Genomic DNA, 19694 nt, shown 5'->3' on the forward strand with positions numbered 1-19694 from the left:
GATGTACATGTCACATCTAGAATCAACTCTAGGCCTACTAGGCCTAGTGACATACTGTCGGCCAACATACCACAGAACAGACAGTTGTCTGCTTCGTTCGGGAGTCCCTCGTATGGAAGAATTGTTAGAGTTACCTACAATTCAGTTCCCTTCTCTGTAAATAACCTCCCCGTTAATTAGTAGTGCTACATTTTTCTTTTGCTCTCATGTTTTGCTATCTTGTTTATTTTTAAATAGTTGATAAGCCATGTCAAATATGGCCTGGAGTTGGCGACATATCATGTCATGTCTGAACATGTTGCACTTTCTATATCATTTACATATTTCCACTTACTCAAATTTACACATTTCTACCTACTCATTGATTTTGTTCTCTATATACACACTAGTGCATCTCTGATTAAAGTGTGCGTGCTTCTCTGTATCTCTGAGTGTTTCTCAGAATAAGTGAAACGTGGCCCAGATCTGTGAGGAGGAACAACCAGAACAGACGAGCCAGACACTGAACGAGAGGGAGAGGGTTAGGAGAACCTACAAACTGTGGACAAAGTATCATCCTGAAATTCTTCCTCATTTCACCCAGTGTGGACATACATCACCTTAAGTTGAATCTAACAGTTTTCCCCTTAAAATTCCATTAATTTCAAATGTCGTTTACTAGTATTCACAGCTCAGTCCATAAAAACACGCCCCTGTTACAGACTGACAGCTGAATTATCACCGGTGTAACAACATCAGCTAAAATTTACAACTTTTCAAAATTCAATCTTCAGACTCAAAAGAATCTTTCATGAACATGATTTTTCTTCCCATTAACTGTACTGAGAGAAATCTGAAACAAACTCATAATGAGAACTGCTGGCTGGTGTGAGGGCCAGTGTTCACAAGCCACCAGCCTCAATCTTCTGTAAAACAGATTATTCCAGTATTGTGTGGAAAAAACCCGGAGTTTGATCTCTGACAATCAGCAGGACACAGCGAGAGCAAAGGCATTCAGATCTCAAAGGACATTTCACCACAGAACACAGACATGGGATTGAACCGTGTGTTGAGAGAACATTTAATACGAGCATCTAACTGCACAGGCTGTGAACCAGACAGCATCTCATGAAAGAAGCTTTTAGACAAATGCAGCATTGTTCCGAGAAGCAGGACAAACCTGGCACACACACACACACACACACCATGAGTCAACCTGATCACCACACAGAGACACACACACACACACACACACACACACACACACACACACACACACACACACACACACACACACACCATGAGTCAACCTGATCACCACACAGAGACACACACACACACACACACACACACACACACACACACACACACACACACACACGAGTCAACCTGATCACCACACACACAACCAGCACCAGTCAACCTGACACACACACACACAAGCAGCTACAGGCCAGCTGAAAGTGTTCCCTGAGCACTGGTTCTCTGCTCCCTGGTGGACATCGATTGCTAGTCCCACCTTTGTTGTGGCTGGTAACAGTTCCATGCTGGAAGCCGTGGAGGTCAGTGATCATGCAGGCACAGTCGAACGGGGAAGCGCCACCATCACGCCAGGGCCACATTTCTGTACAGAGCACTAGCTGATGGCACTTCTGAGACTATCAGACCATTGAGCAGCCGGCACTCAATCATCAACATGAGATTCCTTGACTGATACTTAATGATAGCACAGAATTTCATGACAACTGAAACCTTCCATGATCTGCAACATCTGTGACGGTCGCCAGATCTTTCCTGGCATCCCTTCAAGAAAACACATTCCATGTTCACACAAGAATCCAGCCCGGAGTACACTGTGTGTTTTTTCTAACCGTGACCACATCCCCGACTGATCTAAAGTCAGAAAATAACTCTCAGAAAATAACTAAATGACATCTGCTGCTAATGTATTATTAATCATCAGTTCAGTGTCAGCAGAGACGTCAGCGGGGATGACGGACAACTGAACTCTGTTCGTTCTGATCAGCATTATGTCACGTTTTTACCACGACTCATTCTGCTATCGGATCCTCTTTGCTCATCACTGTAAGGACCAACAGCTCTGGCACATCTGGAGAGATGTGGTCGTTCTCTGGAACATCTGGGGGGGAGACAGATCACGTGACCAGACCAGAGGGGGGGTCGTGGCTAGCAAATCACATCTGCCTGAATTTCTGAAGATGAACTGATCACGCAGAAACATTACGGTTAATGTGTCCAAGTTACTGCGACTGAAATACTGAGAAAACAGGAATGATGCCCAGCAAGGTTGTGTGTGAATCCATGATGAAGGGATGCTGCCCATCACTTCTGAGCTCTTTTCTTAGACTGAAGTAAACATGAAAGAAAGAATCACTGTCCTTTTTAAAGATGATGACTATTCACATTTTGAAAAAAAAAAAACACCACCATGAGTAACAATGCTAAAATTATCAGAAGCAAAAAAAATTTAAAATCAATCCTTGGATCGGGTGAAGATGTGAGATTGATGTGTGATTCAACCAGAGACTGAACTACAGCCTCTGAGCAACCTGCCACACTGCTACACACACACAGTGTTGTACTGCTGCATGCAGGCACGCACGCACGCACACACACACACACACACACACACACACACACACACACACCCCCGCACTGCAACCTTTACTGCTTGGCCATCATCATACACACCCATACATCAGGCACCATGGCCATAATCCTGTCTGACCCATTCCAACATCTTACACATACACGCCAAAGATTTCCTGGCCTAACAGAGGTGTGTGAAGATGAAGAATGAGTTGAGATGTTTGTCCATGTATTCTGACCTCAGCACTTGGATTCAGACAGACATTTCCTGAAATAACTGTGTGGTGCGACTAGACACTTAAATATCTCAAAGACCAAAAATTCAAAAATGCATTATTGAAATGTGAAATGACTCAAAGACCCAAACCAGAACACTGATATAGCAGGTGGTGCAGTTTATCTGAGGAACTCAAACACATGGGTCTAAACATTCTCTCCAACCGATTAATTTCTCAAAAGAACTAACATTTTTTGCAGTTTCATTTTCACAATCAGTTTCTGGGTAGTCAGAGAAAGTAGTACACACACACACACACACACACACACACACACACACACACACACACACACACAAAGAAAGAAGGAAAAACAAAACAGAAAACCCCCTTGATACTAAAAGCCCTTCCCAGTTTCTAAGTCAGATCACCGCGAAACAAACAGGACACTCCAAACAAACAACTGCCCAGACACCGAAGAAATGAAGTATGAAAAGCTTCAGCGTGTTTGTGATCTTTAAATGCTTTGGCTGGACGTGGTGTAGCTCACCAAGCGCGAGAGGCGGTGTGGCACGCGCAGGCCCGTCCGGTGAACGCGCGACACTTCCAGAGTCTCAAAGGTGAAGCGCGCGGAACTTGTGCACCGACCACCTGCTCAGATAGCGCGAGCGAGTCGTATTTACCGATTTTTACTTTTACCGTATTTTTACAACCGTGTTCATTCTGAATGTTACTGATCGCGTGCCGCTCAGGCGTCCGGTTCACGTGCTATTCCGAGTAGCTCTGCGTAACCTCTTCACTGATTGGTTGAAATGTTTGATTGAACATTTATTCACACACTCAAGATCATTTCCCACCGGAGTTGTCCTGCGATATACCGCTCGCACGTGCAAACCTTGTGCATTTACTGTTTTGGTCACTGATGTCTCCAAAATTTCACAGGCTGCACGTGGCGTCACGTCATCAGTACCCTATTCCTGTTTTGGCTATCGCCTTCATTTAAATGTCCCACACACCACTGGCTAATGAACTCTTCCCGCAGTGAAACCAAACATTAATGCAGACAAAGACACGCATGGACTGGCTGAAGGACCAGACTGTCCTCGGGTGTCACGAGAGAGGACGAGGATCAGAGCGGCACGCGGCAGTACAAAGTCAACAGGACAAACGAGGTCAGGCACGAGTAACCAGAGCGGGAAGAGCGTTGTCACCGCGTCGGAGACGAGAACTCACAAACTGTTTCTGGGCACAAACCAACAAAACCAAACTCACCAACCTTTACTAAGACAACGAGAACGCGCAGAAGAGGGACGCTAATGAGACTAACAGGTGAAAGACAGAGCTCAATAGAGTAATGGCAGGGTTAGGGTTAATGTTAGGGTTAGCGTTAGGGTTAGAGTGGTGGTGGGAGAGTTAATGTTAGGGTTGGGGTAATGTTACGGTTAATGTTAGGGTTTAAGGTTAGGTTAGAGTTAAGGTTGGGGTTAATGTTAGGGTCATTTTGGGGTTAGGGTAATGTTGGGATTAATGTTGGGTTAATTGGGGTTAATGGTGGGAGAGGGATAGTAGATGTGACACCAGGATATCAGGTGGCAGCAAAATGGTCAAAGATAAAAGACAAAATAAGAGCAAAATGATCTTCTGTGTCAATATTAATGTTTCCACGGTTAGATAATTCCAGTTCTGACCAGGGCTCGTGTTGGGATTGCATGGACCAAAAAGTGCCGACTGCTGATTGGCTACATGAACAGCCCACAGAGTAAGCCTCCTTTATACCGTTTGTTTTTTCTCTTATTTGAAACCACCATTTTCAAACAGCGTTATCATTCTCCCTGTAAGTATTATATATGTCATTAAAGCTATGCGTTGCTCCACAGTCACACAAATATGTCCCATTTCTTTGATTTGCTTGTGTTTGGAGTCCCTTTTCCCACAGGAGCCGTGGCGGCTGCTGCGTTGTGCGTCATCACTTGGAGGTCGACCTGCTCACCACTCAGGTTCCCAGTGAGCTGTTTCTGGGTGATGGTGAAGTTCAGACACGTCTTGGAGGGGCCAATGGGCTGCAGCCATAGCAGAGACACACACCTCTTCAGATAAAACAGCATCTGGACCAAGAAATAAAATACAGATCAGACATGTAGATGATATGAGTCAGTCCAGTGTCTCCAGTGGTGACATCCAGCTTTCGCTTGGGTTAATTAGCACGTTGTCATGAAACTATTTGAAACTATAATAGACCTGATTATGAACTTTCTGTGTTGTGAAAATGATCCCCTGTAGTTTATATATATATATGAGAGAGAGAGGAGAGAGAGAGAGAGAGAGAGAGAGAGAGAGAGAGAGAGAGAGAGAGAGAGAGAGAGAGAAAGAAAGAAAGAAAGAAAAAAAAAAAGTGTGCTTGTCCCCAGACAAAGATTTATTCGTGCATTATGTCAGGATTAATATGACTTGGTTAGGCAATAAATAAAGCGGAAAGCGGAGAGAGGAGCGGGGAGGAGACGTGAGCTGACCAGCGTCGGTGGTCCTGAACTCCTGGAGAACATGGTTGCTTTGCTCCTGGGTGGCCCAGGAACTTTGGAGGCCTTCCCTTAGTGGAGAACAAGCAGTAAACAGGACTAGAGAGCAGTTGGTTTCTTTTTTCTGTTATTTAAAGTCTTTTTTAAAAGTATTTAAATTACTGGTTAGATCAATTGATATGCAGTGGGCAAGTAAATGCATTAGAGCCTTTCAGACATCTGCATCGTGGTAACTTCAGTTCCCAACACGCATGTCCAACTGGGGTTCCTAAATTATTCTGATCTGGTCTGTGCTTTGCCAACATGAAGAAAAATAAAAAGCAAAAGACAAATATCTGAAAAAGGATCCAATTTGTACACGATTGAAACATGCCCTGAATATCATGTCCAACTGATTTCTGTTTATCCAAAACCTAGAGAGTATATGATGTTTCATAATATAGAAACCTGAAGTGCTAAATCAGTAACTTGTTAGCATAGCACACATGAGAAGAGTTAGAATCCCTCATGATCCAACCTGGACTAAGTTCTCAGGAACCTTTTAAAAGTATGAGATGTTTTCTCATGTAATCACACCCCCTTTTCCTAACATAATTCTAAACATTATAGGGGGAAATACCTGATTAAAATGACACACATCTGATTAAAATGAGTGGCAGATGAACATTCAAACACAGCCTTGTTTAAAGGTATGATGCCACTGTAGGAGTTGACAGGCCAAGCTGTTCACAGCCTCCGTTGTGTGTGAGCCTGGGACATGTGAACCCAGCAGTCGTGTCTGGTGAGGGGTCAGCATGAGGGGTCACAGGGAGCTGTACAGTTGGGTTAGGACGTGAATTCCCCGGATGTCTGATTATCCTGCCCTCCATCTGCCAGTAGATCTTACACACTCCACATTGACATCCACACATCTACAGGACAGAGGGGGAGGAGCTGGTACCCAGGCCACAGTGTGGACGAGAGCGAACAGAGTCAGGAAGACAGTGAGCCGTATTGTTTTCAGAGTGGGCTGTGTAAACTCTGATGCAGAAGGGTGTGTTGGGAGAACTTGGTGGCCTTCAGCTCAGCCATCTTCACCGCAACACAAAGAACTTCGGCACAAACCACAGGAGCAAAGGCTGGCGAGTTCTCAACAGCGTCAGCTCTGAAAACAGCATCTGTCAGATGGTTGGAGACTAACTGCCTGAAAGAGGGGTAAGACTACCAGACCTCTGTGGGAATTGTCAGAATGAACGTGTCACCATGGAGCAGCAGCACAACAGCAGTACAGTCCAGGGAATCACATCTGTCCAGGGAATGAACTCTATTCCACAGGATTTCTAGTCTAGGAATAAAAGTTTCGTGCTTATAAATTTCAGACCCTCCAATGGTGCATTAAACAAATCATCAGCCCAGCAACTGTACAGCGGATTAGAGTGTAACTTCTGCTACCTAAAAGAGGCCTGCTTTACCTCAGTACGAGGAGGAGGAGGAGGAAGGTGTGTTAGTGTGTGTACATGTAGGAATATACGTGTAGGAAAGGCAACAACACACAGTCCTGTATGAATGAGTTTAATCTGCATCACACAGTAAGATCTAGCAGGCACAGAAATCAAACATCTCACAGCTTTACAAGTTCTATACATGGTGTAGGTCAGCGGTGTTTGGTCCTGGAGATCTACCCTGCACAGTTTGGTTCCAAGTCTGTTCCAACAGAACTGATCCAGTTAGCCAAGTCCTTCATTAGCACCTTGGAAGCAGGTGTGTGAGATTAGGGGTGGAGCCAAACTCTTCAGGGTGTCAGACCAGCAGGACTGGACCTGGGTAGGTAATCGAGCTGTAGGTAACAGGAGAGTTGTGGTGTGGAACACCACAAGAAATACAGCTTCTCCGAGATCTATAACGACCTGTGAATTTCATAGATCTATTTAATGCCCGATAAGGCAGTCATTTCCTTAACTAATATTATCAAAATATCTTTGTTTTTGTTGTTTTTCTATGTCCAGTCATTTGGCACATAGTCATATCCATACTGTGTCCGTGAATGCATGGCCGTTTCTCTCTGCTAAACTCTAGGAAACATGCTAAAAACAAGCCACAAGCACAGGTCATTCTCAACGATGAGCTCTATAATTTCAAGTATTTCTATATTAGCATATAAATGTACCAGGTTCTAAGAAATATTAACCTCTGTGGAAAAAAAAGTACACAATCTATTTTTGTAATACGAGTAGAAAAATATGAGTCTGTGGCTTATTCACAACGATCAAATGCCCTGTAGGATTGCATAAGTGTTGGAGTGGGTCCATGTTTGCAGCTGTTGTCCTTATAGGCCTACAGGAGGCATAAAGAAAAACATCAGTTGTTTGGAGACTTCACACACACTCAACCACTAATGAGAATAATTACTGTGGTAATTATGAACACTTCAGTATTCAAACATGTCAAAGATAAACATGAAAGTAGAAAAATGATTTGTGTGTGTGTGGAAATGTATGTGTGCGTGCATGTGTGTGAGAGAGAGAGAGAGAGAAAGAGAGTGCGAGTTTATGCGTGTGCGTGCGTGCATGTGTGAGAGAGCGTGAGCGTGTGCATGCGTTCGTGTATGTGTGAGAGAGTGCGCGTGAGTGTATGCATGTGCATGCGTGTGTGTATGTGTGAGAGAGCGCACGCGAGTGTATGCGTGTGCATGCGTGTGTGTATGTGTGTCCATCCCACTAACACACCTCAGTAATGTTCCCCTGGACTCTCTGTGCTACACAGGCTGATCAGTTTTCATGACACACACTTGTAGAAACGCTCACCTGAAAACACAGACCTTTTACTGGTGTCCCTCCTTCCAGTTGGATTACCTACACACAGACACACACACAGATTTTGAATTAACATCTTGTGTTAGTGCTTGATCACAGTTTCCATTCTGTGTGTTCGCCTTTTACCTAAGAAGCAGAGGATCATCACTTATCATTAGCAATCTATCACTAGCAATGAATCACTAATCATTAAACAATGAAACCCCGTATGTCAAACCTCCTTAGTGCTGATTTTCACTGGCCTCCCAGGCGTTGAATCTTTACTTTTTATTTTCCTGTTATCACAGAACAGCCAGCTGACAAACTCAGGGACTACAGCAGAGAGTGCGTTTATCATCTCCGTGGAGACACAAAGCAACCACACTTACTTTTATAGAGAAAAATAAATGTCTATAAAGTGCATCTGATGTTGACTTGTTTTGTGATTTTATACATAAAAATACCACAACTCCATGAGCCTGTAAACATAACCAGAGTGTCTAACTCAACCAGCTGTCTGAGGACTCCCACGCTCCCTAGCTGGGTTTGGAAACGCTTCCCTCCACTGAGGTCACAGCTCTGGGAGGAGAGGGGATGAGGCGTCATCCCTATTTCACAGGATTAGTGGTTCCTCCCACTGAGGAAGTCTCCAGAGTAACAGGAAGTGGTTATGAAGACAGACCTTGGGCTCAAACCCTGACCCAGTAAGCTAACGTGTAGATGCCCTTCTGCCAAGCTGAGAGTTCCTGATGCTAGGCTCCAGGCTGGCAGTGCCACGGCTGATAGTCTCCCCGTGCCTCACAGCCCTGGCTGTCCACGGCGTAGCGAAGACAAGCACGCTTGTTTTTGTTTTTGTTTGTTTTTCGAATTGATTGATTGGAGAGTTTTGCCCCCTGACCTCTAAGTACTGTTCCATTGTATCACGATTTCTGATTGGGTAGCAGATAAATTAATCTGCATAGCTGGTCAAATGCTTGAATTTAATTGGAGGATATTCCCTGTTTAGGTGAAGATCCAGTTACGTGGAGATGAGGAGATGCTCTAGGGAAACACTCACCTCTGGCTCTAATTACTGCATGTATTATTAATCCCAGTGTCATTTATATACAGATTAACACACAGCTGACTGTCCAAACACACAGGCAGAGACACATGTAGGACAAACGCTGGTCTTGACCTCATCAACCCCCACTGGTCTGCACACCTGTGGTCTCATGGAGACTGACATGGTCATGCGCGGCGTTTCTCTACTTTTCTCTCTCTTTCTCTCTCCATCTATATGCAACATTCAGGTAGTATTTTGTATGTTATATTTCTATATATTTCTTAGTAAACACACACAGGGATAATTGAACACAGCAACAAAATCCCCAACCCAAGAAAAATGCGTGCATAAGGAAAGTGTGGAGGAGTGTGTGTGTCAGGCCAGCACTGTGATTTAAAATCCTCATAATGTGGACTATTGGACTCCAGTGTTCTGGAGAACGACGCTGTGCTGAGGGTGGTGTGACAGACCAGGAGACGCACAGGGAGATGCACACATAGGATTTATTAGTGATGACGAACTGTGATTGGACAGAAATAGACTCCCTGTGCCAGCTTGGAGCACACTTCATCTTTCACAGTGTCTGTTTGGACTTGAAACCTAAGAAACAGTTCACAGCCCAATATCAGCCCAATGAAAGCTGTGTGTGCTGCATGCACGCGCGCACTACACACACACACACACACACACACACACACACACACACACACACCACACACACACAAGGTTTTAAAAACTACGCTGTGCAGAAGCAGCCATCCTTCAGCACCTCTCAAACGTGATCTGTTATTTTAGAGGGAAGAGCATTCAAACGTTGTTATTAATACGTCTCCCTGAGCCTCGACCTCACAAACCATACAGGAGTGTGAGAAAATACCTGAGATAAACCACACATTCAGTAATCAGACAGAGAGAGAGAGATGGAGGAGAGAGATGGAGAAAGAAGGGGAGAGAGAGAAAGAGAGAGAGAGAGAGATGACCTGATCCTGTTTGTTTGACTAAACACTACAGCAGAAATGGCAGATCTCAGGTGATCTGTGGTGAACTCACATTTATCCTGATCTGGAGAATCGAAAACAGTCAATGTGTGTGTCACTAGGGACCCGCCAGGGCTGTCGTACGGATGCCTGCAGCTGCCGGTAGAAACTCATCCTGCCCAATACAACCACAGACACACCCCACACAAAGTGCACAGTGTTTGAGGATACTCTTTGAGACTCTTATTCCAGTGTTTAAGGATAACTCTTTGAGACTCTTATTCCAGTGTTTGAGGATACTCTTTGAGACTCTTATTCCAGTGTTTGAGGTACTCTTTGAGACTCTTATTCCAGTGTTTGAGGATACTCTTTGAGACTCTTATTCAGTGTTTGAGGATACTCTTTGAGACTCTTATTCCAGTGTTTGAGGATACTTTTGAGACTCTTATTCCAGTGTTTGAGGATACTCTTTGAGACTCTTATTCCATATTCTGTACTTCTATAAATGCAGAAGTTTAAGTCACAGTTTTTCTTTTTTGCATAGACACCTTTGGAAGGTTACATGTTCACAGCAGTGTAAGTTGTTCATGTAGATTCCTAAACACATCACCACACATCTTAAACACAAACATACATGCCACTCACACGGAACAAACAGACACACACATACACAGAAAGACACATCTACTGCCTAAAACATATGTTCATAATATCTTAATTCTGTGGTGTCAGGTCTGTGCGTTAAAGCCTGTGAATATTCACCCATAGTTAGCAACACAACACTCACAAACAAACCAAACACAGAGCTACTGCATGCCCACTACAGGTGGAGCACCCTCCATCAGCGCAGCACGGTACTGCACCAATCTCCACCCTCAATGAACTACAAACCAAAGACTCCTGACATGCTATTTCTGCAGATTTTTTTATTTTGTTCTCTCTGCATTAAGTGCACTTCAAAGGTGAAATGTGTGGTCCAGCCTAGAATTACACCTAGAGACAAACAGAGTAGAATTGCACCTAGAGACGGACAGAGTAGAATTGCACCTAGAGATGAACAGTAGAATTACACCTAGAGACGGACAGTAGAATTACACCTAGAGATGAACAGTAGAATTACACCTAGAGATGAACAGTTCCTGCACTTGGAGTTTGACAGCAGTGTTGCAAGGTGGAGTGTAAAGAAGAAGAAAAAGAAGAAAAGAACTGACAGTAAAACAGTACAAAAACAAAACTTTGTTTCCCCAAACACAGCGATTGCTCCAACAGCCCCAAGTGACCCCCCCCCCCCCCCCCCCCGAGTCCTGTGGACATTCTCCTGTTCTGGAATCAGACTACAGGCAGGTGCACACTTTCACAGACACAGTGTTTAGGGTGATTTTCAAATCAGTGACCTGTAGTTTAAGACGTTTTCAGAGGCAACGTTCCACCATTCTCCAGACAGCCTGTCTTATTTGTATATATCAGACTGTATACATCACCCTGCATATATCAGACTGTGTTTTAACATATCTGATAATATGTTTGCTTTGCTCCTGAGAGTCTCATGTATTGTTGGCATCTCCTGAGTTATAGCTCCTGACTGAGATCCACAAACATGGATAACAAAGCAGGAATGTCCTGTTTACCTGAAACAGAGACAGTCCTGCTCTCTCCTGCAGCTGTGTGTGTGTGTGGGCGCGCACCTCAGTGTAGCACTGAGTAGTATAAACCAATGCAGTGTGTGTACAATTTAAGCAGGTGTGTGTGTGCGTGCATATGTGTGCATGCGTGTGCATGTGTGTACATACATACATACACACACACGTGTATAAGTGTATGCGTGTAAATGTGTGTGTATGTATATATGTGTGTGTATATATGTGTGTGTGTGTGTATGCGTGTAAATGTATCTGTGTGTGGGTGTGTATATACGTGTGTGTGATTATATCACGTGTGTGTGTGTAAATGTGTGTGTGTATACGTTTGTGTGTGTAAGCATGTGTGTATATGTGCGTGTGTGTACATACATATGTGTATGCGTGTGTGCGCATGTGTGTGTATATGTGTGTGTGTGTGTGTATATATATATATATATAATATATATATATATATATATATATATATATATATATATATATATATATATATATATATATATGTGTGTGTGTGTGTGTGTGTGTGTGTGTGGTGTGTGTGTGTGTGTGTGTGTGAATGTATGCGTGTGTGTATATATGAGGGTGTGTGTGTGTGTGTGTGTGTGTGTGTGTGTGTGTGTGTGTGTGTGTGCGTGGGCATGCATGTGTATGCACGTGTGTATAAGTGTATGCATGTAAATGTATGTGTATTTATATATATGTGTGTGTGTGTGTGTGTGTGTGTGAGACAGGATCACCTCTGACAGTGCGCTGCGTAGACTGAAGTTGTCCATGGTGCTGAGCCCAGGCGGGGTTAACAGAGGTCGTGTGATTTGCCCCGTGGGCGTTACAGGTCTGCTCCGAGACCGTCCGTAGACACGTGTGTTGCCATGGCTACTGGTGGGCAGGGACCGCATCATAAGGCTGTTGGGGGTCAAGGGCCTGCTGGGGTTGCTGGGAGACTGAGCCCGGCCCGTGAGCAGAGGCGAATGCTTGGTGCCATGCAGGCCAGACGCCTTGCTGGGGGATTGGGGCAGGGAGTTGCTGTGCGGGCTGCTGGGACTCCAGCTCAGCTTCCCCTGCTCTGTCAGCTTGGCCAGGTCCTTCTCCACCTCTGCAGACATACACAGAGAGGGCAAAGAGGTCACAGAGGTCACAGAGGTCAGCAGCGGAGCACAACCCTCAGCCACCAGCGGTAGCTTGTGCGGGAGCTGAGGACTTGTGCTCTGTCTCAATACGTCTGACGCAGATCATCAGGGGTTGGACTGAGGGACACTGTTACCGGTGTGTTAGAAGAGCGAAAATAGAAAAACATTGATGAAGGTCCACTGGAGACCAGGAGCAAGACCAGGAGCAGGACACCTCTTTGGGTTTTAGAACAGACTCAACACAGTAAGGAAGAATGATGTTAAAAACCAACAGCTGTCTGAATGCTGAGGTTGTCCTGCCATCTGCCCATACTGAGTGGGTAGTGATCACAGGAACCCTACAGCGGATCCATCCGGAACCGTGCCGGCCCAGGGATATTCCAGCCTTCCGAGACGATCACTTCCTCACGCTTGTTCCTGAGGGCTTGTTCCAGGGGGCTGAAGTATTTACTGGGTGTGTACATTGTATGAGAGGTTGCTTCCTTAATGTGTGTGTGTGTATGTGTGTGTGTGTAGCAGCACACTGCAACTCTGGAAGGCGATTTGTTTGTTTTGTTGGGTTGTTTGTGTTTGTACCATCTCTCTGTTACTAGTCTTCAGGACAAACATCTGGGCTACTCTCACTGTATTTTTCTTTTTTTTACAGGACTGGAAGATCTGTTTTTGGTTTTCATTCGTGCAAATACTCTATTCTGAAATATATGAGTCACGTGTAGTGCATCTGAGGACCGCACACTTGTCTCGGAGTCACTCCCTTGTGACATGTGTTCCATAACCCTTCACTTCCTCACTGCTAGCAAACAATTCTGCCTTCAGAACAAAACTGCATGATATTTCCAGGCTCAAATATCTCATGTATGTATTTCTGATTGCGAGAGTCCTGTCTCAGGAACATGGTATGGCTACTAGACTGCTGTTTAATGTTTAATCAAAAGGAAAGCTAAGCTACAAGCTATAAGATGATCCTCAAATCTGCTTGGGAGAGGGGAGGTCTTGTTTCTCTTAACAAGAAAACACCCAACAACCTTAAACATGTCTAAATGTGTGAACCAAAACACTCTGTAGCCAGACGGAACATACTGTAGAGAGAATGGTGTTTCATTTCTGACATTCTGAAGAAATTAGTATCACTGACCCCTTTCTGCGGAACCTGGAGATGTCAGGGGTCACTGACCCCATTCTGAAGAACTTAGAGAAGTCAGGGGTCACTGCAAGCTTGTGTCAGGTGGTGTTGGAGTTTTCTGTGCTTACACATCTCACAGGCTCATGCTTGTGTGTGTCTGTCTGTGTATGTGTTCCTGTGTGGGGTGTGTGTATGTGTTTTTGTGTGTGTGTGAAGAAATGGCAACATCTCATCTAGGTGAGTAAACAGGATAAATAGGATACTTACCTCCTGCCATTTACCAAACACTTGGACTTTAAGAACTGCAGTACACACACACACACAAAAGTAGCAGTCTTCAGTGGATAATATCTTTGGGTAATGCCTGGGAAAGACACGGAACACCTACAGTCCTCTCACATCACTGTTTACTGGTGAAGACCCCAGATGTCATCTAGAATGTAGATCTTTCCCTGGACCTCTGTCTCTTCCCTGGAATTCATGGTTAATGCATTTGAGTAACTCACCTGGGACGCAGAAAAAACTCTGCTGGCTGCGTTCACCATATTGATGGGGTTACCGGTACCCTGTGTGTGTATATGTCTGTATATGTGGGTGTGTGTGTCTGTGTGTGGCTGTGCAGTGGCAGGTCTTACTGAGACCACAGTGCTAGAGAAACCTGGGATGCAATACATCACTGGGGGGTTACCATGGAAACATTTGCCCACCTGGAAACAGGGCCCACCTCTAGCCATGCCTTGCAGTGTAACCACACCCCTGAGGTGTAGCCACGCCCCTGAGGTGTAGCCACGCCCCTGATCTTTGCACTGTTGTAGCAAGACGTGAGCTTTGAATGAATGAATGAATACGTTTGCTGAAGGATGACAGAATGGACCAGCTGGAAGGGAAAACACCCACATCACTGGACCGATTACACCATCATGTCTAATTTAGTGGGTAATGGAGGGAATCATTATTATTCAGATCATTAGTCAAAACAATAATAACTGTTTTGTACTGACTACATTGGTGGAAATATGACTGACACGGCTCACTTCACAAATGTGTCTGCAAACACAGCAAAGAGTCCTCGAAGTAGAACTAAACAAACAACTTCAGAGCAAAATGAGGGTAAGCTGTGCAGATCTAAACTTTTATAAACAGACTGATCAAAAAGAAGAAGCAATAAGCAGGACGCTTCGTTCTGGGTGACTAGAGAACACATACAGACTCCTCGAGCAATGAAAGAGACAACACCCTCATTAATGAGACCACAGAGAGACACTCAGAGAGAAGTCAGATAAGGAGAGAGAAGGAGAGAGTACTCTGCCCACGTCATTAGTCCCCGTAGGGTAAACGGGTCCCTCTGCTATTACACTTTAAAGAATAAACGTGTGTGTGTGTGTGTGTGTTAGAAGGCGTTATATAATCCTCCCTCATTACAGGTCTAATTAGTCTGGAGACTTGCCACACACCGGGGCTAAGAGGCAAGATGAAAGCAAAACTCCGGCGTCCAACATGGACAACGTTAACAGCTAATAAAACATGAAAGGCCAAATTAAGTTGTTCATTCAGTTTCTCACCCGCTCAAATTGGGCAAAAAAAGCCGGAAAATGATTGCCATCTGATTGGCTAGTGGGTAGTCTACCCACAATGCAGTGGGGATAGTCTGCATCAGCTTCTTAATGCAGCCAATGTGTTGCTCCTGCACCCCCAACACAGCGTCTCCAAAATGTCACATGACTCAACCCGGTAACCTCCAGCGAGAGAGTTCCTTCATGCTACTCGCACGTTTCAGCCAGCCTTGGGGTGTTTAAACTAGAGTTTCCCAGACTTTCTTTTTTTTAATTTAGACTTTTTTTTTTTTTTTTTTTTTTTTTTTAGCCAATCAGAGGTTTCATTAGCCAATCACTGGTTTAATTAGCCAATCAGAGGTTTTTGTCACTATGTTCAAAGGCACATGAGGGGCTAGTGAAGACTTTCTCTCTGATGTGACTGTGTGTGTGTGTGTGTGTGTGTGTGTGTAATACCCACCAGCAAGGTGCTTGCCCATGTTCTCCAGTTCTTTTGAGAAGAGCAGGTCTTCTAGCTGTAGACCACGTCTCCGCGTCTGGGGGCTTGAGCCTCTTACTGGCTTCAGGTCTGACCCCCTGGCAGGAAAACGCTGGTACGTACACACACACACACACACACACACACACACACACACACACACACACACACACACACACACAGACGCACACATACATAAATGGAGAAAAAGAAAATGAAAGAACAGAAAGCTGTTCCATCTGTTCTAATGAGCACCACTTATTATTTTAAATGGTCATAAGAGAAACTCTGAAGACCACAGAGCTCCAAGATGAAAGAGTTCCTGGATCTCACGTAGAATGTCAGGAGTGGCTGAGCCAATCTGTACGGGTGTTTCAACATATGCACACTTTTGAAACACACAGCGTCTTATTCCATATTCTTTGGCCAAAATAACTGCAAGAACTGAGCTGCATCACCAGGACAACAAGAGAAAGCCAAGGGCTGCTTCAGGAGAAGAGATTTCTGAAGATCCAACCACACTGACAGTGCTCTCCAACCTCCAGCATGCTGTGAGGGACTCTGCAGTCCTTCCACCCTTTTTTCAGCTCCTGCGACCACAGACAACGTCTATTTAACGTGTTCTCTCCTGCTTGGGGTAGGGGGCATTAGAGAGCAGCGCGTCTCGCTGGGATGATGTCACACAAAGCGGCGCCTCGGGGCAGGCGAGCATGCAGACACGTCGCTGACACATTACGACGTCTAATGACAAACACATTCAGGCGGCATGCTCACAGCGCATACTGTGCTCACACCGCACACACTCGCCTTCAGGCACCTCATCTAACCACCAGAAAGTCTGGAATCACAGCGTCACTCACGCGGTCTGATATATGAGGCCAATAACGCACAGCAGGGGCTGCCAAGCCTAGAACTCTACACACGACCTACAGTGGGGACATGCATCTGTGTGTGTGTGCTTGAACATGCTCTCTTACACACACACACACACACAAACCATCACCACCAAACTATCTACATAAACGTCCGTCCCTCCCTGTCCTTCACTTCTCTTCAGCCTTCTGGCATGTGGTAGTGTGTGTCTGCCTTTACAGTAACAAACAAACAGATCTGATCTACAGAGCTGAACTGATTCAGTCCTGAGCACAAACACCGTACACCTCACACCGTTTGTGATGCTGTCATGTGTGTGGCTGGGTTATGAACTCCAGCAAGCATGCTAATCCATGCACTGCCACGCCTAACGTTTCCCACTGACATCTCCGATCCGGTTCGCCGGAGTACTAATCACACACCTGACGACTGCTCTCCTCATTACTGCTCCCTGTTTAAGCCCCCCCCACTCTTTGGGAACTTCCGCCATTCCCACGTTGCATACCAAAGATTCAAGATTCGTGTTCCTAGTTTCGGAATTCTACCTGCGTTTCACCACGAGGTCTCGTCTCCTCCCCTCGGGGGGGCCAACCTTGCACCAACCCCCCTAACTCCAAACCCAATGACCTCCCCTATGGCTCCTCACGTGGATTCTCTCCCACATGTGTGTGTGTGTGTCTGTTTCTGCTCTTTTGTTTCTGTCCTGTTAGTGCTCTGTTTATACCCCATGCATTCTTTAGTCAAATACTTGCTGTGTGACACAATGTTTGGAAATCCTGCGTCAGTTCATTAGTGTTCACTATAGTTTCCACGACTGTGGTTTCCAGAGACACTGTAGTAAATGTGGACTCCAAGCACTTCACATGCAAAACAAAGTTCCAGTTGCCCTCCTGGAGCTCAGAAAAATTGGCATGTACTGTTCACCAGTCAAACACAAAGCTGCTTCTCCTTTACAAGTGAGAAATGTCAAATGCGCGCAGGACCTGGAGATATCTCCACTACCATGGTGAGGTCACCACAAAGCTGCTGGCCATCTCCAAACATGGATGGAATTTCTCCACTAATGAAATCCATTTTGATGACTAAATGTATCTGTGTATGTGTGTGTGTGTGTGTGTACGCATATTTGTGTGTGTTCTTTTGTTCTATTAATATTCATTTCCCCTGTTCATGCCAATAAAGCATTGAACTGAGCGAGAGAGAGAGAGAGAGAGAGAGAGAGAGAGAGAGAGAGAGAGAGAGAGGAGTGAAAGAGAAGGATAGAAAAAGAGGGAGGGAGACAAATGAATGGACAAAGAAGGGACAAGGGAAGGGAAAAGATGGAGGGAGAGCCAGACAGAATGAGAGAGGGAGGGAGAAAGTAATAGTTTTTTTGTGGTGGCCTTTGAACTTTGTTGTTCATTACAAACACGTCATGGTCTTTATGTAATAGTTAAATATTTAATGCAAAAGGCATTTTGTTAGTTGCTTGATCAAAAGATTTGCTTTGAAAAGGGTTATAATATTGTATAGCCAATCAGAGAAAAGCAAAAAAAGACCTCTTCTGGAACCACAGCTCACACCAACAAATCCACATCCTCCTGCCCCAGAGCTTTAAAAACCATGAGGGAGGGACGCAGTACAGTGGGTCAGGACAACAGGATCAGCAGACTAAAGAGGTAACGATGTCCTCTTTAGCCTGACACACTTTGGCACACAGACATCCGTGGTCATCCAGACACGTTTCGCTGAGCTTGTGCTGAGTTCCAGCTTTTGAGAGAGAAGGAGGCCTAAGTGAACGTGTGGGGTCGAGTGTGGGGTCTGGGCCTGACTGGATTACGGATCTTCCGCTGCAGAAGAGTCAGTCCAGCTTTTCTTTATGGATGTGGGTGTTTGGCTGAAGACAGGCTGGTGTTACAATAATACAGCCATGCAGGAGAAAAGTCCAAGGTGTTCAGCATCATCTCGTGAATCCGTCAAAATCCACACGTGCCGCTGGACTCACACAGAAACACACCAGCAGCCCAATTAAACGCCAAACACGTCATCCTTGAGACAGCGGAACTTCCGAGGGTCGGGACAGCCAAGCAGCGCGGCCCACTGAATCGGTAGCAGTCTGTGTTCCACAGAAGGTCAGAAGGTGAGAAGGTTGAACAGCTGTGTAGGGGAGGCAGGCTTTCACAGGACCAGACAAATGAGATGTTAGCATGCAGCTCTGTGCTCTCATCTCAGTGGCAACGCGAAGGGTGTGACCGACTAATGATGGGAATCTGCTAGTCAGAACTGCAGGTCTGCAGGTGCAACTCAGCTGTGTCTCTCCTCTGAGGACTCACGCAGGAGTTGTGGGACAGTTAATATGCAGTTAATAACCCTCGTGAGGCACTTAAGTTATTAAGAAAGACAAACTGCATTCATCTCCAAATAGTGCTGAATATAATCAGTTCTACAGAAACCAACACGCGAGCATTTTATGAGCATCAGTAGGTAAGCGGAGACGATCCCCTCATCTGCCCAGATGGAGTCTGGTCATCCTGGCACTGGTTGACCTCAGCACTCCTCAGCCTGGTCTTACACCTGTTCACATCTCACATGCCAAAGTAAAGACAGCCTGTCTGTGTGAGTGGGAAAGGAGACCTGTGAGCGTGTCTGTGTGTGTGTGTGTGTGTGTGTCTAGCTCTGTGTAAGTTTAAACATCACTGAATGGTATTGTTTACGGTATGATATTCTTTCCCTGGGGGTTTAGATTCCAGTCTCCCTGAAGGAGGGGGCGGGTGCGGTATGTATCCCCACTGCGTGTGCTCGTTGTTGGGA

At 45.2% G+C, this 19694-nt stretch overlaps 1 protein-coding gene and 1 long non-coding RNA gene across 2 annotated transcripts in view; both read right to left on the reverse strand.

The window, feature by feature from the left end:
- Positions 1 to 6855: 6855 nt before the first annotated feature.
- On the reverse strand, positions 6856 to 8153 carry LOC118241489. Its single transcript, XR_004776125.1, has 2 exons — positions 8104 to 8153; positions 6856 to 7633 (listed from the first exon to the last, which is right to left on the reverse strand). It is a non-coding gene; the product is annotated as an uncharacterized LOC118241489 (long non-coding RNA).
- Positions 8154 to 10231: 2078 nt separating this feature from the next.
- Positions 10232 to 19694, reverse strand: part of c5h8orf34 (chromosome 5 C8orf34 homolog) — a 62204-nt gene continuing 52741 nt past the window's right edge. Inside the window, exons 11-13 of the mRNA XM_035526417.1 lie at positions 16014 to 16143; positions 12488 to 12843; positions 10232 to 10288 (exon numbers count right to left, since the gene is read on the reverse strand). Coding sequence (XP_035382310.1) covers positions 10232 to 10288; positions 12488 to 12843; positions 16014 to 16143 — 543 coding nt within the window. The remainder of the gene's footprint in view (positions 10289 to 12487; positions 12844 to 16013; positions 16144 to 19694) is intronic.

The sequence above is a fragment of the Electrophorus electricus genome, chromosome 5, assembly GCF_013358815.1.
Source record: "Electrophorus electricus isolate fEleEle1 chromosome 5, fEleEle1.pri, whole genome shotgun sequence".
Lineage (NCBI taxonomy): Eukaryota > Metazoa > Chordata > Actinopteri > Gymnotiformes > Gymnotidae > Electrophorus > Electrophorus electricus.